Source organism: Peromyscus maniculatus, chromosome 15, assembly GCF_049852395.1.
Source record: "Peromyscus maniculatus bairdii isolate BWxNUB_F1_BW_parent chromosome 15, HU_Pman_BW_mat_3.1, whole genome shotgun sequence".
NCBI lineage: Eukaryota > Metazoa > Chordata > Mammalia > Rodentia > Cricetidae > Peromyscus > Peromyscus maniculatus.
Genome location: NC_134866.1, coordinates 7,030,961 through 7,054,979, shown reverse-complemented (window position 1 = coordinate 7,054,979; position 24,019 = coordinate 7,030,961). Strand labels below are relative to the sequence as shown.

At 37.6% G+C, this 24,019-nt stretch overlaps 1 protein-coding gene across 1 annotated transcript in view; it reads left to right on the top strand.

Annotated features, from left to right (window-relative positions):
* Nucleotides 1-24,019, top strand: part of LOC102913818 (uncharacterized) — a 49,469-nt gene that overhangs the window by 8,334 nt on the left and 17,116 nt on the right. Inside the window, 3 exon segments of the mRNA XM_042261858.2 lie at nucleotides 260-355; nucleotides 1,264-2,174; nucleotides 20,136-20,418. Coding sequence (XP_042117792.2) covers nucleotides 260-355; nucleotides 1,264-2,174; nucleotides 20,136-20,418 — 1,290 coding nt within the window.

Below are 24,019 nucleotides of genomic sequence, written 5' to 3'. Positions count from 1 at the left end.
CAAGGGCATACATGTTGTAGAGAATGTCACACTCTTCAGTTTTAATATTTTTTTCCTTGTAAATGAGTGGGGTGGAACTCAGGACCTGCAGACCTAAGCACCTCCTAAGGATTCTGATGTGCCTATCACGGAAGACATGAGGAGGTAATCCTCTACTATCCTTTGTGTTACCTTCTCATTCCTGTCGCACACAATCCTGGAGAGGGCATGTTATTCCCAGGAGAGCACACTAACAGTGTTGCCCCCTTCCCACAAACAGGTCTTACTTCCTGTAAGCCATACCTGGTCACATTTCTAGAGCAAAGACAAGAACCTTCAGATGTGAGGACACAAGGGGCTGCTGCCACGCAAGCAGGTGTGTAGGAATGAGGGGACAGAGGACAGAGTGGGAGGCCAGAGATCCGGCAGAGCTAGGGCTTGCTATGTTCGTTGAGATGCGATGTCCTGGTGGAAATCATTTTTAAAAATCTCCCTCTCTGTCTTTTGCTATCAGTGGAAGATGTCTGTCAGGTATTTGTGATGCTTTGAGTCTCCCAGGCTTTGTTCTTCTCCCTTCAGGTCAGCTTGTGCTTACAACGCCTCCAAAATTGTCATTTTTAAGTGAACTTGACTTATTTTTTTATAAATTTTCTCAGATATTTGTTCTCTTCATAAAATATATACAAAGCTTCCTTTCTTAAATCCTTGAAGTATATAATTAATTACTTCATTATAATTATAATATATAATTTATTACTCCATTATAATTTATGGACAATCAGTCTTCTTATGAAGTTTAACATTCCTACCTTCCAAAACTAAAAATCGTATCTAGGATATATATATATATATATATATGTGTGTGTGTGTGTGTGTGTGTGTGTGTATCATATACACGTGCTTTCCAAGCTTGACTATTATACTTTTTGTTTATCTAGTCATAAAGTTTCTATATTTTTCAATGAACCCTTTTTCATTAACATAATGCTCTTCAGGGTTTTCTTGATTGTTGATGTTATGCCTTCCTTACATGTTTGATTTTGATTAATATTGCTTAGTTTCTATGTTCTATGTTGTCATGATCTTATTTCAATGCAAAGTTACACAATTTTACCCAGTGTGATTTCTAATTAGTTTCCATTGAATACAGGTGTAGAAATTTGAATGTAGCTCATTTATATAGAAAAATTTAACTGTGAGTAAATGTCTCCAATTTGAAAATAATTATTATAAACACAAAGAATGTTGCTCAGCTTTTATTTGTATTCAACTTCTGCTTGCCAGGAAAAAAATGCTACACGTGTACGGACTGTGGCAAAGCCTTTGATTGGAATTCACACCTCATTAAACACCAGAGAATTCATTCGAGAGTGAAGCCCTACAAGTGCAAAGAATGTGGGAAGGCCTTCAGCACTCCATCTGTGCTTTCTGTACACCTGAGAATTCATACAGAAGAGAAATCCTACAAATGTGAGGAATGCGGCAAAATGTATTATTATTCCTCAAAGCTTAAGGAACATCAGAAAAGTCACTCTCAGGAGAAACCCTACAGGTGTGAAGTGTGTGGCAAGGCCTTCAGGTCTTCCTCTCATCTCTCTACTCACTTGGGAATCCATTCTGGAGAGAAACCCTTCAAGTGTGAAGTGTGTAGCAAGGTCTTTAGAACTCCCTGGCAACTTTCTAGTCACGTGAGAGTCCATTCTGGAGAGAAACCCTACAAGTGTGAAGAATGTGGAAAAGCCTTCTCTACTCAGTCATACCTTTCTCAACACAAATTAGCTCACACCGGGGAGAAACCTTACAAGTGTGAGGAATGTGGAAAACTGTTCTACTGTGCGAAAAACCTTAAGGAGCATCTAAGAATTCATTCTGGAGAGAAACCCTTCAAGTGTAAAGAATGTGGCAAAGACTTCAGAACGTACACAGCACGTTCTAAACACCAGAGAATTCATACTGGAGAGAAGCGTTACAAGTGTGGAGAATGCGGCAAGGCCTTCCACCAGTCTTCTGGTCTTAAACAACATCAAAGGATTCATCTGTGAGAGAAAGAACACGAGTGTGACAAATGTGCCAAGGTCTTTTGCACTAGCTAAGAACTTTTGAAACACTTGATAATTCATACTGGAGAGAAATGCCACAAGAATGAAAAGTGTTGCCAACTGTTTAAAAAATGTTGTAATATTCTTCAACACAAGGTCGTTCAACTTCAGTGAAATAATACAAATGGTAAATGTTCATAAAATGTCTTATACTTCTTTGGATCCTAAAAGATATTAAAAAATTCATTCTGACTAGAAGCCCTACAAGTGTGGAGAATATGGTAAAACCTTTGAAGCACTCAGACCTTACCCAGTACAAAAGAATCAATAGAGGAGGACAGCTAAACACATGTGAAGAGTATGCTGAAGAGCTTTCCCAGTCAATCAATGCTTCCCGACCTGAATTTATCCTGGAGACAAGCAGCACAACTGTGGAGGGAGTGCCAATGATTTTAAAGGATCCTCATACCTTAAACAAAGGAAAGCACTCATTCTGAGCAACAACCTTACAAATGTGAAGAATATTGAAAAGCTTATTCAGCCCTTGTTGAACCTCAAGGAAGTCACACATGATAGAGTCTCTGTAAATGTATAAAATATGGCCATGTGTTTAGCTGCTTTTTATTCTAAGAATCATAGGGATCATGTTGGTAAGGCGCACTACAAGTGCTAAGATTGTGGCAATCCCTTTACCTGACTTCCTTATCTGAAGTGTCCTCAAAGTGTCCCCAGAGACACTATAGTAGAGTGAAACTCTACACGCCCAAATAATGTGGAAAAAACATAAAAAATATTTTTAATCACCATCAGCACCAAGGAATCTGCATTGATGAGAAGCTCTACAATGCAGATGTCCTATTTGTTTCTGTTCTCAGTTTCACACAATGTGATGGAGTCTCAATCTGGATCTGATAGACTGTGACTGTGTCAATAGGGTATTTTCATGAATACTCATTGATATAGGAGAATCTAGAAGAATTGTGATGATGCCAGTGCACCTTGGATGACCCACACCTGAGCAGCTCATCCTGATAGTAGCAGAATGCTGGTTGAGCTGAAGCTAAAGGGCACAAGCCAGAAAGTAGCACACCTCTCTTGTTCCCACCTCACTTGCTGCCTTAGATTTCTGCTGTGTTCTGCCCTGGCTTTCATGGATGATGAAGTGCAGCCAGTGAACTGAAATAACCTCTCTTCTCCCCTAAGTAGTTTTTGTTGTGGTGTTTATCACAACAACAGAAATCAAACTAAGGCAGTAAAGAATGAGAAACAGTGTTCCACTCTTCTTTATATCCTAGTGATCATCAGAGCCTATGTACTGGAAAGCAACATTCTAATAAATGATGAGTTGAGGCAGATAAAGCCCATATGCCAGATGAATGGGCTAAGCCTCAAGTAAGAAAAGCTGTGACATGCACAATAGCACCTTGACCCAGAGGAGCCTGAAACTGGACCCCCAAGATGACAACTGCTGATGTAAGACCCAGGGCCAAATCAAGAACACCACAATAGCCATAGAAGCAAAGCCTGCCAAACAGCGCATGCATAAATACCTCAGCCCTTTATTTAATAAATGAGCTTGCTTGCAATCTCCCAGAGTCTGTGTCATTGACTCTGTGTCTTCTCACCCCCTGCTCGCAGGGTACCCAGGTTGGTAGAGCCAGAACAACAACGAGTTGTAGCTAGAGTTTTCCTGCCTGGCCCATAGTCAGGACAAATCTCTCTAACCCGCCAGTCCTGAAGCAGCTCAGACCCAACCAAGTAAGCACAGAGACTTATATTGCTTGCAGACTGTATGGCCGTGACAGGCTTCTTGCTAACTGTTCTTATATCTTATATTAATCCATTTCTATGAATTTATACCTTGCCACGTGGCTCGTGGCTTACCGGCATCTTCACATGCTGCTTGTCATGGCGGCAACTGGCAGTGTCTCTTTCCACCTTCCTGTTCTCTCAATTCTCCTCTCTTTTAGTCCCACCTATACTTCCTGCCTGGCCACTGGCCAATCAGTGTTTTATTTATTGACCAATCAGAGCAATTTGACATACAGACCATCCCACAGCAATGAGTGAATTCATGTGAAATAGAGACCTTCCACATATGACTCTGGCAGAAACTTTGTCCAACATGTTAACCTCATAGGGCAAATTATAGCAGAAAGCATCATATAAAGTCAAATTGTGTAGCAGAGTCTTGTCATCCCTTGTGAATATAATGAATATAAGGAAATTAATGTGGGAAACCAATACTGTCAAAGTGGAATGTTGAAAAACATGAAGGATTACTTGGAATTAATATAACATTGTTTAATGTGCTAGAAAGAAACAAGTCATAGATATCACAATCATTCAGACCACTCAAGTCTGAGGATAGCAACTTGTTACGAAACCAAATTATTGCATGGCCCAAGATAGTGGAGATGCCAGGAGTTTGAAGGAAGGAAGTGCAGGGCCTGCTAAGGAAAGCTGCAAGCCATGATTGGAGCATGCCTAGGAGAGAGGCTATGCATGTTTCGGGTGAAGCTGGAAAGGTGGGGGTCACCTAAGTCATCAGTGCAGCAGAAGTCTCAGATATCAAAACTGGAGCTATCAGATGGGGTGTTTGCCTCCTGGATTTGGATCTTACCCTTCCTTGCTGTGCTCTGAATATTCTGTTACAGAGGAGGATGTTTGTTCTGTGTCACTGCGTGGAGGAAGTGCGCCGTTTGTTTTTATGTTGTAGCACCTCACTTAAGATTGCCTTGAGTCTCACGTGAGATGTGCACTGAGGCCTTTTAAACTCTTGAAATTGTCAAGTGCTGTGTGGACCTGTCTAGCTGGATCCTAGTTTACTTCTGAGATGAGTGTAAGATTAGGGGAAGGGAAGGGATGTTATGATTTCAAGCTTTGTAGCTGGAGCTAGCATGTTGGCTTTGGGAGAAAACTTGATTGCCAATAAGATGTACACCATATTTGTATTCCCAGTACCCACATAGTAGAAAGAGAGGTTACCTCTGAAGGTTGTCCTCTGACCTCCATTCATGGGTACACACACACACACACACACACACACACACACACACACACGCACGCACGCACGCACGCACGCGCACGCACGCACGTCCCTGTGCAAGTGCGCGCGCGTGCACACACAAATACAAACTAAACTTAAAGTATATTTTTAAAATTGTGTTTATGTTTCATGTATATAAGGAATGAAGAAGTAATACTTAAATCTCAATTGTCAACACAATGAGATGTAGAATCATGTGAAAAGCAAGTCACTGGTCATTCCTTTGCAGGGCTTATCTTCATTAGTTTAATTAAAGTCAGAAGACCTGTTGCCTATGGGTGGAAGCATCTTTTTGACTGGGATCCTGTGTGGTATAAGAAGAAAGTACCCTGAAAACAATAATGCTTCTGTCTCCTTCTGCTTCCTGACTGTGGATGGAACATGACCAGCTCCTTCAGTCTTAACTTTCTCACTGTGGTAGACAGTGACCTTGGACCACAGTCCAATCTGAACCCTTTCTCCTGTAAGTCGCTCTTGTGAGCACATTTTATCTCTGCAATAGGAGCAGTTACTGAAGTTCCATGCCAAATGAAAGTAACAATGTTTAATACATATGCATCATAGTTTTTCCTCCTTATTCCCATTATTATCCTCCCTCCTGGTCCCTTCTCATTACCTCCCTTTCTTCCAAAAGTGTTCCCTCTACTTTTTACCTATGTATCTACACACACATCTACATGAACAAACACAGATGTAGTATCAGCATAAGCTTATGGATTGTGAATGATGTTTTTCTTTTGCAAAATGTACAAACTACGTATGTGCTTTCGATGTTTGTGTGTTCATGTGTTTGTGTGTGGGGGGGTATTAGTTAATATATCACTCTTTTGCATTTTCAATGCAAAATGTCTGTCCATTCCAAATTGATTTTTCTGCATGGTGATCATTTCATTTTTACACAACTGGATATCCAATTTTGCCAATACTATTTGCTTAAAAGCTTCTAATTCAGGATATGGTTTTGATGTCTTGTTCAAAAATTCCTTATCTATTGACTTAATGATTTATCTTTGTTAACTTTATAGTCCATTGGTGTACATATTTGTTTTTATTTGAGTATTAATGAAGTCATTTTACAACATGAGATCTGCAAATCCAGGAACATGTAATATTCTTCTCTCCTATAATGTCTTTCTGGGTAATTTATTTATTTTTATTTATTCATATGGAAGTCTTTCACCTCCTCTGTTAGAGTTGTTCCTGTATTTTTTTCCTTCTTATGAGGCTATTGTAAAAGCACAGTTGTTTCTCTGGTGACTTTCTCAGCCTGTTAGTTGTTGATGTATGTACAGGCTAATGATTTTTGTTGTTGTTTTTTTTCAAGACAGGGTTTTTCTCTGTATCCCCACCATCCTGGAACTCAATCTGTAGACCAGGCCACTCACAGAGATCCACCTGTCTTTGCCTCCCAAGTTCTGGGATTAAAGGTGTGTGACACTACCACCTGGCCAAGGCTAATGATTTTTATGTGTTGATTTTGTGAACTGTTATTTTACTGAAAGTACCCATTAGATTCATGAGTTATTACTGGAGAGTGTGGGATCTTTTAAGTATAGAGTCCCATAATCTTCAAACATATAGGTTAACTTTTCCTTTTCCCATTTTTACCGTTTGTTATTTTCTGTTGTCTTATTTCTTTAATGTAGTATTTGAACAACATTGCATAAGAGGATAGATAGGGAACTTCACCTCATGCCAAATTTTAGAGGATAAGTTTTCAGTTTTCCTTCCATTTACTCAGGATCGACTATGGGCTTGTCATGCATGGCCTTTATTATGTTGAAAGTTTCTCCATCTACCCCTGCTTTTCTATTGATTTATGATGGAGACATTTTGAAGTGAGACAACTGCCTTTTCTACTACTATTGAGACAACTAATTTCTTCTTCTCTCAATATGGTATATTATACACAGTGATTTTCAAAAGATGAACCAACCTTTTGTCATAGGGATTAAAGCAGCTTGGTTGTAAATTTGATCTAAGTCAAATTAATTTGAGAGTTTCTAAATTTTTATGTTCATTGAGGATATTGTTTAGGAGTATGTTCTTATCCAGATTTTGTTTATGGTTGTTGTCTTTATTGTTTGTTTTAGACAATGTCTCTCTGTGTAACTCTGGCTGGCCTGGATATTTCTGTTGGACAAAATGACCTTGAGCTCCCAGAGATCTTCCCACTTACCTGAATACTAGGATTAAAGTTGTACACCACTACACCTGACTATCCAAGTATGGTAGTAGAGATATATTGGTTCCATAGAATGAATTTGACAGTGCCCTTTCTATTCTATGGAAGTGTTCTTATTAGTATTGTTATTAGATCACCATTGAAAGATTGATAGAATTTAGCAGTAAATCCATCTGCCCTGGACTTCCTTTGTGCTGAGGTCTTTAATTACTGTTTTGTTGTTGTTGTTGTTGTTGTTGTTATGGGACCACTCTAGTTGTTTTCTCTCCTGGGTTTTTAGTTGTTGATGAATATTTAGAAATTTATCCTTTACTATATTTTGTAACTTGTTAGAACATAAGATTTCAAAGTTTATCCTGAGGATCTTCTGGATTTCAATGGAGTCATTTTAACCAGTCCCTTTTGTACTGAGTTTTATCAGTTTAGGTTCTCTCTCAGTGTTTCTGTCTCTTTTTCTCTCTCTTTTGTTTGGCCAAGGTTGAAGAATCTTGTTGAACTTATTAAAGAACCAATTTGTCTGATTAATTTTTATATTTTTATTGAAGTCTCCACCTCATGAATTCTATCCTGATTTTATTATTTACAAATCCTAGTCAACTCTGTATTTAAGTTAGGCTTTTACTTTTTTCTCTGCCTTTGAATTGAATCACTAGAGTACTTACTAAAGAACTTAATATTTAAATTAAGCAATGTCCATATAAAAATTCTACTTAGAACTGCTTTCTCTTAGATATTAAATGAACTACACTGTTCATTCAGAGGTATATTAATTAGTCACCAAGTATTTCTGTATTTTCTAAGCTTAGTCTGTCTTCATTTCTGTTTTAGCCTAGGGTTCTCTAATTGGACCTACGAGTATATTTCTGCTTTTTTCTCTTTATAAATGTTTGATTTGTGGTATGTAATGTGATCTATTTTAAGGAAAGTTCACTGTGTCTCTGAGAAGAATGTGTACTCCCGACTTTTCAACTGTGGATACAGTTTTAGTCTGGTTACTATTTGGGGTATTTATCTTGTGGATTCCTTGCACTGTTTTATTATTATTATTATTAAGAGAACCTGTCTAGAAATGAAAAGAGCATTGAAGTGTCCCAGTAATATTGTACCTGAACAATGTGAACTCTCCATGCCTTACAATGTTATCTAGATAAAATTGGAGACTTTATGATTTGGTGTATAAATATTTACAATAGTTATGTCCTATTTCTCAAAGTGCAAAGCTCTTCATTTCTTCTGAATAGTATTGCTTTGATTACTAACAAGTAGCCAATTCAGCTGTATTTAAGATTGTCACTTCATTCTCTGCGACCCCATATAAGCCCAGATGAGTTGATTCTGTGTGTTTTCTTGTGTCCTTGACCCTTCTGGCTCCTACAGTCTTTCCTGCCCTCTTCAGCAGGATTTCCCAAGCACTGCCTAATGTTTGCCTGTGGGTCTGTATCTGCTTCCATCAGTTGCTGATGAAGATTATGCTAGTATAACACAGTATCATTAAGAATTATTCATTGACTTTTTTCTGGTCATGTTTGGTTCTATCCCAAGTTTCTGAGCTATCCAGCCTCTGGGTCCTGGTCCCGAATGCTGAGTTTGTAACCACACCATGATAGCTCCTCCTCCTCTTGAATTGAACAAACAACCCCACTAGAAAGAAATGGACACTGCAGAAGAGGTGTGAAGGAGTACTGCATCCTTAAGAATCAGCAGCTTCACAATCATGTTTCCATGTAACAGGCACAAGTACATGTGCATACACTCACAAACACCAAGACACATGTACACACACTCACACACACACACATTGGAAGCCTAGCTATGCTCAGGAATGCTAAGTCTTAAGGTTGCCGACAACGCCCTTCACTGCAGCACTAGGGAGGAGGACAGAGCAGTCATGACCTCATTCTAAACAGACTTGTGAATCAAATGTCCAGGGGGACACACTGCTTGTGGAATAGTTTCTCAAGGTGAGGAAGCTGTTATTCATCACTGGGTTGAACACACTGCTTGGAATAAAGAAATTACTATGAATTCCCCATGGTCTCTGCTCAGAAAAAGCTTCCGGTGAATCGGTGTCCATCATGGAAACATGAAATCTTCCTTGTAATGGGCTTGTATCTTTGTCACAAGCATGAGCTGCACAGAAATATCCCTAAGAAGAGATGTGCATTCTCAGTCCTCCATGGTTCCAATGTAGCGTCTTCACTACAGTGAGCTTATTTGATACTCCTAAAAACACATTTCTAAGACCTTTCTATTCAATGAAGAGTCATCTTGGTGTTCTGCTTCAAAAACCAAGGGAAGGTCAATACTATTGACATTCAAATCATGTCAAATACGAGCAATGTCAGGGTCAGGGGGAGGGGGGGAAGAGGGGAAAATTCAATAAGGAATGTCAAACATAACTGAGACCAAAATGAGTCATCTTAGAAATAAGACCAAAATGCTTTCACCCTAAAACTAAGGCCTGAGATATCTCCTTTTAGGTACAGGCCATGAGTTACTAGTGTAAAAATACAGAGTCACAAGGTAGTCATGAGGTAATGACTGCCAGACTGTGGAATGTCCTCTCCCTGGTTTCCAGGGTAACTGACCACAGAAATGTCCCCACCTGAGGGCAGCCAGTGAGAAATGGTGGTGGGTAACCACTCCCTTAGAAGTAAGATTAAGCCATGATTTCTAGAAAGCCCCTAGAAGTGAGCCAATCAGATTTGCACCCATACTAGCACCCCTAAATGATGTAACCTTGTGGTTTTTGCCTTTAAAAACCGAGCTTGCAGAGAGGTGGGCACTTCCTCCAGCCTCCACTGTGTTGGATGTATTGGACAAAGTCCCTGCCTAGGCTTGTATTGCTTTTGGATATCCCAAATTAAACCTTGCTTTTGCATTCCAGCATGCTCGTCTTCAGTGGTCTCTCTGGGGGTCGAGATCAGGGCACAACAAATGTAATAAACATTACTGTGAAAGGCTCTGCTCACAGGCTAACATCAGGTGCTGAGATTGCAGGATTGCAACATCCCAAAGCCCCTGTGGCTGTCCCTGTGCTCAAGCCTTTCCTTCCAACTTCACCTGCACACAGTTGGGCAGGGACCCAGGCACTGTACAAATCACCTTCAGTGGGTTCCCGGACGTCCTTCACTCTGACTTGTGGGAAATGTAGTTCTGACCATGATGACATCATAAGAAGGGTCTTTGAATACCGAACTTCCAAGTCAGTCTTCAAACCTGATCCTGTTTCCTCAGACTGGAAGCCTCTGAGTCCTCATCCAGAATGAATCTCAGCTGAACTGCTGCTCAAAAGCCTGAAAGCTTAACCAGCCAAAATGCTTCTAGTTCCTGGTCTTCACACGTTATATACCTTTCTGCTATCTGCCATCACTCCCTGGGATAAAAGGCTCACTTCTTGGGATTAAAGGCATGAGTCACCATGCCTGGCTGTTTCCAATGTGGCCTTGAACTCACAGAAATCCAGAGGGATTTCTGCCTCTGGAATGCTGGATTAAAGGTGTAAGTGCCACCATTTTCTAGCCTCTGTATCTAGTGGCTGTTCTGTTCTTTGACCCCAGATAAGTTTATTAGGGTGCACAATATTTTGGCGAACACAATACCACCACAGGCTAGGGTGAGATGAACTCTCAGAATTGTTCAGATTCACATTCCCCTAGTTGCTCGACACATGAACAGCTTCTGAGATGTATCTCTGATATTTTAGCCCTCTGTTGAGAACTCTCTGTTCAGGTCCCAGTCCCATTATATAAATGGATCCTTCTTTAGTTTTTGTGTTTGGACTTTTTCTTTTTTGTGTTCTTTGTATATTCTGGAGTTCACTCCTCTCTCGGGTATATAGCTGGCAAAGTTTCTGTTCTATTCTGTGGCTTCCTCTTCACCTGATTGTTTCTTTAGCTGTACCTAACTAGTTTTATGAAATCCCACTAATCAATTTTTATCTTAACTATAGAGAAAATTGAGTCCTATTCCAAAAGTCCTTTCCTACACCTGTTTCATGTGGGTACTGACTGTGTTTCCTTCTATCAGTTGTAGTGTTCAGGTTTCACGTTTAGGTCTTTGATCAATTTAGTGATAGTTTTCCTATGGGGTGATGGATTCGAGTCCAATTTCAGTCTCTGCAAGTGCACATCCATTTTCCCAGAAACATTTCTTGAAGATGTTTTTTTCTCTCCAGTGCATATTTTTGGATGAAGTTATCTGTGCTCATGTCTAGTTTTCCTTCAGTGTTTTTGTTGTGTCTTTACATGGTTTTGTTATAAGAGCAATACCATCTTCACAGAAGGAGTATGCAGGTGTTTCTTCTGTTTCTATATGTTTTGAATATTTGGAGAAGAATTGACTCTAGATCTTTGAAAGTCTGGGAGAATTGTGTTTTGAATATCTGGCCATGTTTTTTTTTTTTTTTTTAAATCTGGAAGTAAGACCTTTTATCACAATTCCATCTCATTTGTTTTGAGACTCTGTAGGTTAACTTAATCTTTTTTAATTTTGGTCATTCATATATAAAGGTACATATGCATGAAAATGAAAACACAACAAGAATAAACCTCTGAGACCTGTTTGGATCACTTCTAAAAGAGAAATTTATACCACGAATTGTGTGCACGAAAATATGAGAAACAGCACAAGCAAATGATTTAATGATAAAGCTAAGCAACTGGGAAAAAGAAGAACAAACCTAATCCAAACCTAGTCCATGGCAAGACATAATAAAAATGAGAACAGAAATTTAAACAAAGAAAAAAAAGATTCAAAGAATCAACAAATTCACAGCAAGTTCAATGAGAAGATAAAGAAGGTTGAGTGATTCTTGGCCCAACTAACCTAAAGGAAGAAGACCCAAATGATCAGAATCAGAAATGAACAGGGAGACATTGCCATGGATTCCAAAGAAATTCAGTCTATCTTCAGGTAATATTTTGAAAACCTGTCCATAGAAGAAATCTCTTCAGTGTGTTTCTTGCAGACAAGTGAAAAATGGATTTTATTTCTTGATCCCTTCATCTGGCTTATGCTGTGGGATGTTCTGTATTTTAAATGTATTGCTCTGATTGGTTAATAAATAAAACACTGATTGGCCAGTAGCCAAGCAGGAAGCATAGGCAGGACAAAAAGAGAGGAGAATGCTGGGAAGTGCAAGGCTGAGGCAGGGAGACACTGCCAGTTGCTGCCATGACAAGCAACATGTAAGATACTGCTAAGCCACGAGTGATGTGGCAAGGTATAGATTTATAGAAATGGGTTAATTTAAGATAGAAAAACTAGATAACGAGAAGCCTGCCATGGCCATACAGTTTGTAAACAATATAAGTTTCTGTGTGTTTACATGGTTGGATCTGAGCAGCTGCAGGACTGGCAGGTGAGAGAGATTTGTCCTGACCGTGAGCCAGGCAGGACCAGAAAAACTCTAGCTACAGGCCTATGTCTTTTGGCTGGAGAATGGAGGACCTTAGTTGTTCTGATATGTGAGTGTTAACTGTCATTGTGCTTCTGATTTTTGGTGGTGCTGTTTGTGTTCTCAATGGCCCTTTGTGTTTTAGGAATTTTGGCTTCTTATTTCTTTCCACAGTCTCTTTGCTATGCATAGACTTCTCTTCAGCATAGAATACTGCTTCCTGTATTTTCTTTAGGTTTGGTTTGTAGATTACAATTTTTAATGCTTTTTATATTATCTTTGTCCTTTAGCTATGACAGATAGTTTTGCTGCGTGTAGTAGCTTAGGTTGGCTGTCGTGGTCTTTCAGGACTTGGAATGCATCTCTCCAGGCCCTTCTGCATTCCAGAGTTTCTATTGAGAAATCAGCCCTTATCGCTATGGACATGTCTTTTTACTTGCAGATTTCAGTATGCCCTAAGGATTTTCTTTTCTGGTCTTGTCCAACTGATGTTCTGTGTGCTTCTTGTAACTTTATAGGCATGTCTTTTCTTCATTTGAAGATTTATTTTATGATCTTGTTGAATATCTTGTCTATCCCTAGGGATCCTTCCCATCTATGCCGTATTTTGAAGGTTTCATCTTCTCATAGTGTCTAACATTTCCAATGTTCCTTTCCTGTGGGTTTTTTTAATTTCCATATTTTTTAACTTATTTTACGTAGATCATCTACTTTATCTCTAAATGCTGACATTCTACCTTCTGCTTGATTCATTTGATTGTACATTTTCCTAGTTGGATTTTTGGGCTTTTCAATTCCATCTTCATCTCAGCTAAAGCCCTCATCAATCTTTCTCTTTATTGAATTCCAGTTTCAAATCCTGGATTGTCTTGTCATTTCCACCATTATTGTGGGATTTTCTTTTTGGTTGGGTATCACTAAGCTCTTTATTCTCCTTGAGTTCATTGTCTTTGATGGTAGAGTGAGGGTTTGATTGTTTAAATGAGGGAGGCCTTGATACAACATAGGCTAGTTTTGAACAACATAGATGGGGCTGGCCATAAATGCCTTGTATCCCTACCTACACCTTCCATAAACTAAGGTTACACACATGTGTCACCATACAGGCTTTCTTGTTTCTCTCCTTTTTTATTCTCTGCATTGTGTCCAATAAATCTTTTACAATCCCTTGGTGCTCTTTAGTAAATTGATTGACTGGTTTATTGATTGATTGACTGCTGGACTGTGTGCCTGTGTTTATATGTAGATTTACGTGCCATACTATGAATATACAGATCCCAGTTTCTTTCCTTGCACTGTGTGAGTGTACAGGATCCACTTCAGGCCGTCAGGTTTTGCTGCAGGTTCTTTTTGTGCCAAGCTAACCTGCAGACCTTTAGTGTTCTCTAATGTTTTTCCTCATGCTCTTGTAATTTTTGCCAGCTTTTATGTTTGTCAAGGCTTCCTTATGCCTCAGCATGTGGTTAGATATTTATTTGTTTTCCATCACCGTGGTATTTTCAGACTCATCCTTGTGCTTCTCATACTTTATTACATGGTTGATTTCTAATATTCTTTATTATATGTGCAGTTATTATTTTGACTTTTTGTTAGTTATCTGAATTCTCATTCAGACCATTGACCTAGGTGTTGCAGTCATAGCATATTTGTAGATTTGTTGTTGATGTTTTGTTTTCTTTCTAGTCCATGTTTCCTATTCATAAGCTTTATAATGGTTATTGACTTTGGGCTTTAGAAATTTCACTGACCTCCAGCTAGAACTTCAAGGACCTCTCTAACATATTATAGGAACCTATCTCTTGGGCTACAGCTTTTTCTCAATATCTGGGCCCCACCATTCCAGGTGTCATGCCCTTCCTCTTGGGTCTCTGGGGGAGACAAGGGAGAATTCAGTTCTTCATTAAGCCTGAAATGAGACAACAATTAGATGCGTGCTCTAATTTATCCAGAGTCCACTATTCTGTGTGCATTTCTGTGGCCATTAAATGATTTTACTTTTTTAATAATAATTTTAAATGATTTTACATTTTTCTGCCATCTTACATTATAATAACACAGCCATTTTTGTGTTTCAATATAACTGCTATATATATTTATTTATTTATATAAATATAAATATTTCACATTTAATATCAGGGGTTGAAAACAATTTTATGAAAGGAGTATTAGCATACATTTATTTGCAGAATATATCAGTGTGTATCATGTTGCATCTCCTTTTGGGAAAATGGTTTAAGGGAGGAAGAATTTTTCTTTAAAGTGCATATTTTGAAAATTTAAAGTTAGCATAACTAAATATAGCACACTATGTGGGGATATAGATGAATGTAGCCCTCTATTCCCCTTTATTTTTTTTAAATTGCCAATGAAGTATTTGATGGCATTTCATAGTAGCAATACTCTGTGAGTTGTAAGAGATTTTAGTAACATGATGCCTTAAATTATTTGTTACCATAAGCAAGACCATTATTAGTATTTGGTTATAATGAGAGTCCTGGGAAGGTTATGCATAGAGCTATTTGTCAAAGTCAAGTTCCAGATACGACACAATGGTCATTTTGCTTGAGCTCCCAGAGCTTTGTGCTGTATTTGAGGCTGTGTTCTGAGTAGTGAGGGAGAGGCACTGTACATGCATCTAGTGAATTTGATCACAGATCTCTGCAAAACTGATAGCAGAGAAGGCCCTGTACACTGACAGACACAGCTTCAGGTATCAAGCTGACGTCTACCCATTACTAGTTGTGCACTAGAAGCTTGGAGTATCACCTTTATACTATATAACATCATTCCTCTATAGAGGATACGTTTTTGTGAGCCCCCTTTCATCACCTCCCTTGCCAGAGTCTGATCATTTATAAGACTAAGAGCAAATACTAAACTAAAAACCAAGCAAAATCTATCAACTTAATGGTGGTCATTAAAATTTTTAGAATTTATACCTAACGCTTTATCAATTTTAGACTTGGGATCTTTAAAATTTAGGACAATATCAATGTTGAGCTCAGGAAGAATCTATTAGGTAACAGGATATTTGGAAGAAGCCATGAAATAATCATAGAAAATTCTGAAGCAGAAAACAACTGAATTTTTTCAAATAAACATTAAAGTACATATGCAGCTGGATACAAAAATGGGAACAATTTCAATGTATAACAATTCCATGGAGGAAACCCTTGCTGGGAGGATTTAGTTCTTACTATATTCTGCAGACAGTCTGATGGAACAGATTCTCAGCCTGCACCAAAATAATGATAGGTGAAAATTTTAAGATAATTTAACTTCTAATGCTTGTAATTTCTGTTCAACCTTTTTGGCCTCCAAGGAAATTTTAAAAACATGCAATTATCTTTGCATTTCTTCGCCATCATATTACCCAGAGGAAATATTTTTATTTTCTTTAATATTCCATCTTAATCCTATTAGCTTTTTAAAAATCCATCTCGTCTGTTTACATTTTTCTTTTAATTTTTTTGTGCTGTATAAGAACATAAATTTAAATATGATGATAAATTTATATATAAATTTTAAAAATTAAAGACAAGAGAATTTTTTATTTTGTTAATTTTGCTGTTAAACTGATAAAGCTAGTTATTCATCAACACCAGAGATCTGAAAAGGATAAATTAGAACAAGAATTATAATCCAGATAGCCTCTATGTCAATCATTAAATATTTTAAATGTCATATTCAGTGTATCTCCAAGGACTTTGAGGACCATCTCTTAAGTATACCTGATTTTAAGCAAAATTTATTTGTACTTACTTCTCTATATGAAAACATGTGCAGAAGACTGAAGCTTGTTCTTGTAAATGAAGTACATTTGTGCTTACCATTACTATAAAACATAGTTTTGAGGACATGGAAGAACTGACTCATTTATAACTGACCATTAATTGTACGACTTAATTATCCTTCACAATTTACAAGAAGTTAGTAGCTTTTATTAGATTAGGATTTTACAGTTTTATCGCTGTTAAGTCTGAGCCTTAAAAATTTGAATTGAAGATCCCTTAGCATTAAAGTAAAAATTTTAAATTATAAACATAGTTGTAAAGACAAAGATTATATATATATATATATATATATATATATATATATATATATATATACTATATATGTCAGTTTGGCTAGCCTAAACAGACCTTAGGAATTTATACCTTATTTATCAAACATACATTGTTTTATATTTTAAAAATTTTAAAAGCCTAGTGTTAACAAAGAAATAAGTGGTTAAACATACAGTTAGCAAAGACATAAGTGGTTAGACATACATCTCTCAGTCTTTTGTTAGATTGAGTATACCTTTGTAACCTTAGGAATTTAATGTTGTATAGAAATTCATCCTAATCTAAAATACCTTGGAGACCTGCTGTTGCCTGTTTAGTCTACAAAGAAGATACAATCATACATACAGGGCACAATAGGACTAAGAAGTTTTATAGGTGCTCCCTTAGTTGGTTTATGCTGAGTGGTCCTCTAAATCCAGATGCCAGTGAAGTTACATGGCTTGTGTTCTTTAATCTTTGTTAAGATGGCTGCTAGCCACATGGTTGTTTTTATCCTGATGAGGTCATCAGCCAAGATGGACTCAAGCCACATGGCTACTATTTAAAGACATCTCTTCTTACAGTGTTATGTAGTAGACCTCTTTTTCTAAACAAGAGTTGAATCTTATGTGTAGTATACTGTAGTAAATTAAAATTATCTGTTTATAGATTTAATTATCAGCCGATTGTTACAAGCTTTAACTTAAATTTTTGTTATTTTTTTTCAGCATACTCAATGAATTTGTGAATCCTAAGATAATTTTTTTAATGCATGAGTTTAGTTAAAATAGTCAATGGCTGTAAAATAGCTAATAAAAGTTGATTGATAATAGAAACTTTAGACTGTTGAGCTGTACAACCCAAGAATGGGTACAATATTTCCTGTGTAGTATGTGTAAGTTCCCACGGTGACTAAACTTATTGCTAAGTTTCCTAATTATCAATTTGTTAAAATACTTGGGATTCCATTTTTGTCTACAAATTCTTCATTTATTGTTCCACCCCTTGGATGCTGAAACTCACATCCCTTGGTATACTGCCAATTGCATCACTCTGTACATGCTCAGGAAGCCAGACCTCAACCCAGAAGTGCTGGATCATTTCTGCATCTTTACTGTATTTATCATCTGTGATTATTCATATTGGGTTGGGAAGTACCCTCTCTATCACAATAGCTCTCTACTGTGAGAAATATACATTATGTATGGTGTATTATGAGGTAAGCATGGGATAAAATGCATATTTCATTTCAAAATTTATCATTTATTTATGTTGTGTGCATGGTTATTTTGCTAGTGTCCATGTCTAAGAGATTGTCTGATCCTCTGGAGCTGGAGTTACAGACAGTTGTGAGCAGCCATGTGGCTGCTGGGAATCTATCCCAGGTCCTTTGGCAGAGCAGCGAATGCACTTAACTGCTTAGCCATCTCTCCAACCTCAACATATTGTTTTATAGATAACACTCTCTCTCCATTTTATGGTTCTTAAAAGTTTAATATCTGTAGAAGTTTCTAGGATTTTTTGTCATTCACTTTGATTAAATGAGTCTCATGCAACATCACAGTACTACATCGCACTTATTTTAGGAATATTGCTTACCTATATCAGAAGCTCTTTTAGCTCTCCTTTCTCTCTGGGTGACCTTTAGGTTTATATCCTCTTATCCACATATGCCTCTTGGTATTTATGTTTTACTGGCAGATTTAGTTAGCATGATGTATAGTATTCATTCTTTTTTCCCTCTATTTCAGGGTATGCTATCATTTGCAGATGTGGCCATTGAGTTTTCTCAAGAAGAGAGGGAATGCCTGGGCCCTGCTAAGTGGAATTTGTACAGAGATGTGATGTTGGAGAATTTCAGTAACCTTGTGTTCCTGGGTGAGGACCACTTCCATGGTGAACTCTTAACTATCAATATAAAACTTGCTTGCTTTGTACAGTAGCTCATGGAAGCTTGTGCTTCCAACATTGAAATTTATGGGACCAGTTTTAAGGAAAATTAAAGAGAGTATTTATATACCTTAGAATGATTTTACTCCTTCTTGTGTTCACAAACTACCCCCTTCCTTTTTATAAGTATCATTTATATTGGTGGTTATGTTATAAAGTAAGTGGCATGAGCAGGAGGCATACATTTCAAAAAGAATACTACACTTTCATTTTAGTGTTTTTCCTTGTAACTGAGGGACATGAAGCTCAGGTTCTGAAAATCCTAATTTCCTCCTAAGCATTCCAATGTGGCCACCAGGAAACACATGAAGAACTAATACTCTACAATCCTTGATTGTATTTTCTCATTCCTTATACACACAGTCTTAGAGAGGACATGTTATCCCCAGGAGAGCACAATAATGATGTTCCCTTTTTCCATGAACAGGTCTTGCTTCCTCTAAGCCATACCTGGTCACATTTCTGGAGCAAAGACAAGGACCTTCAGCTATGAAGAGAAAAGCAGCAGCTGACATGCAAATAGGTGTGTAGGAATAAGAGGGACAGAGGACAGAATGAGAGCCTGAGATCCAACAGAAAGCCAAGCTTTATCATGAACATTGACTCACAATGTTCTGATGGAAACCAATTTTTAAGGATCTCCTTCTCTCTCTCTCTCTCTCTCTCTCTCTCTCTCTCTCTCTCTCTCTCTCTCTCTCTCTCTCTCTCTCTCTCTGTCTTTTTGCTGTAAAAAGAGGATGTTGTTGATGCATTGATTCTCTTATGCTTTTTTCTCCACTTCCCATTAGGTCAGCTTATGTTTACAGTAACTGCCTCAGTTCTGTGATTTCTAGGTGAACATGATTTATTTTTCATAAGTTGATTAAGAGATATTTACTCATAAAATGTTCATAGATCTGCCTGTCTTCAATCCTTGAAATATATATTTAATATTGTTATGGACAGTTTTCTTGTTATACAGCCTAACTTTTATACCTTCCAAAACTAAAAGTCTGTACTTAGGATATATATAAACTGTGAAAACATGTGTCTTCTAACTTTAACTACTTTTATACTTTCTGTTCATCTAGTCATAAAATTTCTTTATTTTTTAAGTGGCTTATTTACAATAGCATAATACTCTTGTTTTCTTAATTGTTGATGTTATGCCTTCCTTTCATGTTTGACTTTGATTAATGTTCCTTTATTTCTATGTTCTATGTTGCTATGGTCTTTGTCTTTCACTGCAAGTTACATAATTTCCACCTATCATGGCTTTTTAATTAGGCTACACTGGATACAGATTTAGAAATTTGAATGCATCTTATTATTTATATAGAAAAATGCAGGTATGAGTAAATGTTTATATTTTTAAAAATAATCATAAATATAGAGAATTTTGTTCAGTTTTCATTCATTTCTCAACTTTACTCACCAGGAAAAAAAACACTATATAGGCAAACAATGTGGCATAAATCTTTCTTGGAATTCACAACCTGTTAGCCAACAGAAAGTTAATTTAAGAATGAAGCCCTATAAGTGTGAAGAATGTGGTAAGGCCTTCCATTTTCCATCATTACTTTGTATACACAAGAGAATTCACACAAGAGAGAAACCCTTCAAGTGTGAAGTATGTGGCAAGGCCTTCTATGTTCCATCACGAATTTCCGTACACAAGAGAATTCATACAGGAGAGAAACCCTTCAAGTGTGAACTATGTGGCAAGGCTTTCAATGTTCCAATAGTACTTTCTGAACACAAGAGAATTCATACAGGAGAGAAACTAACCAATGGTAATAAAACACATTCATAGCATACAGAAAGACATCCCAGAGCAAACCCTAAAGCATGGGATGAAGAATTTGATAATTCAACTAACCTTTCATTTCCTCCATTCCCTGATGAGGATTCAGGAGAGCCTATGAAAATGCTAAAGTTTGTAACATAGGAAATCTAATTTATTTTAATGGATTCTTCTTGGTGCTTTCTTATTCGGGAATATCCCCTTGATCTCTTTGTGAGACTTCTTATTGTTCTAAAAAGAAACAACTTATTTTTAAATGTAAGTTTTCATAACCTGAAATTTCTGAGTTCATTAATTATTTGTAAATATTGGTGTTGACTGCATCCAGAAAAGTATCATGACAAGGTGAATATATGTTGCTTCTCCTCTCTGGATTTGGGTACATGCTATTTCTATTTATTTCATGGAAATTCTAGGTCACGCTTCAGTGCTTTGTAGAAAAGTAATGATGAGACTGGGCATCCTCGTGTTGGATCTGAGAGGGAAAGATTGCAGCTTTTTATGTTTGTGGTGATATTAGCTAAAGTTTCTGACTTGTTTAATCTTTTAAATTTTTGTTTCCATATTGTTTTTGTTGTATAATGTATAACTGGCCATTTTTTTTCTTGCTGCATTTCCCTTCTATACTATTTTCTTGAGAGTTTTCATCATAGCAGGATGTTGAGCAAATAAATGCCTTTTCTGCATCTGCTAGATTGCTTCTTTGAGTCTGGCTATGGGGAAGTGATTCACTTTTATGTTAAATTTACTTTCTATTTGAGGGACAATTGCCTTTTTGTCCTGTTACATTAACTTTTTCAAATGGTCTTTAATTTTACTTACTATTGAACCACTTCATATAAAATGTGTGACTTTATATTCCTGACTCATTCTTTCACAGTTGAACCAGATGTGTTCCTGCATTAAAAAAAAAATGAGTAGATGCAGTAAATACTTATTTGTTGGTGTGATGAAACACTTGCAAAGAGAACCTTCATAACTGCTGGATAGCTTTAAGTCAGCTCAAGACATGCTAAAGTCATTTGAGAGGAGGGCATCTTGTAGCTAGAGTTTTCCTGCCTGGCCCACAGTCAGGACAAATCTCTGTCACCCGCCAGTCCCACAGCCACTCAGACCCAACCAAGTAAACACAGAGACTTAGATTGCTTACAAACTGTATGGCCGTGGCAAGCTTCTTGCTAACTGTTCTTATATCTTAAATTAATCCATTTACATAAATCTATACCTAGACACGTGGCTCGTGGCTTACCAGCATCTTCACATGCTGCTTGTCCTGGTGGAGGCTGGCAGTGACTCCTTCTGCCTTCCTATTCTTTCTTTTCCCCTCTCTGTTAGTCCTACCTATACTTCCTGCCTAGCCACTGGCCAATCAGTATTTTATTTATTGACTACTCAGAGCAATTTGACATACAGAACATCCCACAGCAGCATCTCAATTAAAATATGCATCCATAAGGTCAGAATGTAGGCAAGCCTTAGGACAAAGGTTCTCAACCTGGGGGTCATGACCCTATCACGGGTGTCACCTGAGACCATCTGCATATCAGATATTTACATTACAATTCATAAGAGTAGCAAAGTTACAGTTACCAACTAAAATAATGTTATGGTTGGGGGCCACCATAACATAAGGAACTTTATTAAAGGGCCAAAGCATTAAAAGGATTGAGAACAAAAGCTGTAGGAAATTACCTTATTTAGTAATTGATGGGGAAGGGCCAACGCATTGTGGGTGGGGCTATCCCTGGGCTGGTGTTCCTGCAGTCTATAAAAATGCAAGATGAGCAATCCATGAGCAGCAAGCCAGTAAACAGTGATGTCTGCATCAGCCCCTGCCTCTATGCCCTTGCCCTCTTTGAGTTCCTGTCTTGGCTCCTTTAATGATAAACTGTGATGGGGCGGCATAAGCCAAATAGTTTCCTCCCCATGTTGATTTGGTCACAATGTTTCATAACAGAAATAGTAAACCTACCTAAAACAGGAAAGGAAATTGTTATTCAGATGACAGACATTATTAAGGTATAGAAGCTCATGGAGGTGAATCCATGGTAGCAGGAACTTGAGACACCTCATCACATTGATTCAACATTCCCTAGCATTTTTCAATTTGCCATGTTGGTAATAACCATCCAAAATCATGGCAGCAAGGTTGACAGATGAAGAAAATAATGCAGCATCAGCACAAGCATAAAGAACTGGTTTATAACTTTGTTCAGTCAAGGTGCAAGTTTGCCAGTGGTTCTTCCCCACACAGGTGTATCTTTCCTTCTCCAGCATCTGAAAATTAATAACATGGATTTTCAAGTTGGGAGTGTGCTAGCAAATATTTGTGGACTTGACAGAAGCTGTGGTAATCTGGGTAGATGGAACCTTGACTAAGGAATGAACCGCTATTAGATTGGCCTGTAGATGAGTCTGTGAATTAATTCCTTGATTAATAATTGCTTCAGAGGCCTCAGATCACTGTTGGCATTTTCATCGCTGACAAACTACTCTTTGGTTGTATAACGAGGAAACCAAGGTTGCCATTGGTGGTGGGGCAAGCCTGAAAGCACATTCTTCCATGGTTTCTGCTTCTGTTCCTGTCTCCAGTTTAATGCTTGAGCTCCTGCCCTGGTTTCTTTTAATGATGGTCTATGACCTGTATGTAAGTCACATAAACCCTTTCTGCCCCAGCATGGCATTAGGGCAGCATAATCTGTAACAACAACAGAGAAGCCAACTACCAGAGAGTCATGAGGTAAAAAGGAACATGTCTTTGCCCAAAGATATAAGCTCCAGGGTACTTGTATTTTAAAAGAAATATAAACATGATTACAACAGAAAGTATCTGTTCCTGGCATTTGTAAACCCACAACACTGACATGGATGTTCTGATTCCCAATCCTTATCCTGTTTCTTTTAACTGGAATGCACACAGGACCCCATGTTTGTGGATACCTATGTAATTCTGTTCTTGGCAGGGACCCATGAATAGCTTCATGAGATGCATAGGTAGACCAGTTCAAAGCAGGACAAGTTAAACCACAGAGGAAGGCAGATAGCCAAAAGATACATGTTCACAAGGCAAGGAGAAAACACTGCTCATGCACACAAGTGGATAGTATCGGGTCTTCATAACAGCACTAGCAAGGTGTCTTTCACTGGATTTTTGCTTATCACTGATGAAAGGATATATTTTTATAAATAGCACTGGGCAGGTAGTTAACCATTTGTTTTTGTTTGTGTATTTAAATAGTAAGAAAACAATATTACCTCCAAACAGCAATTCCTTTTCTCAAGTTCAAACCTGAGATTTTAAAATTATGTTTTCCAGATAAGGTTTCTCTGTGTAACCCTGCCTTTCCTGGAACTTGGTCTGTGGAACAGACTGGCCTCCAACTGAGATCTGGGATTAAAGGCATACACCACCATGCCTAATTTAAAAATCTTTCAATTAAAAATTTAATTAAAATTTTAACTGAATTAAAAATCTTCAGCCTGTAAGCATAGAGTTTAAAATGATTTTGCCAAAAATCACATCTAGTGCAGAATGTTTCAATGGGAGGCAATTAGATAATCAAGATGTTATACAAAAAATGTTACTAGAG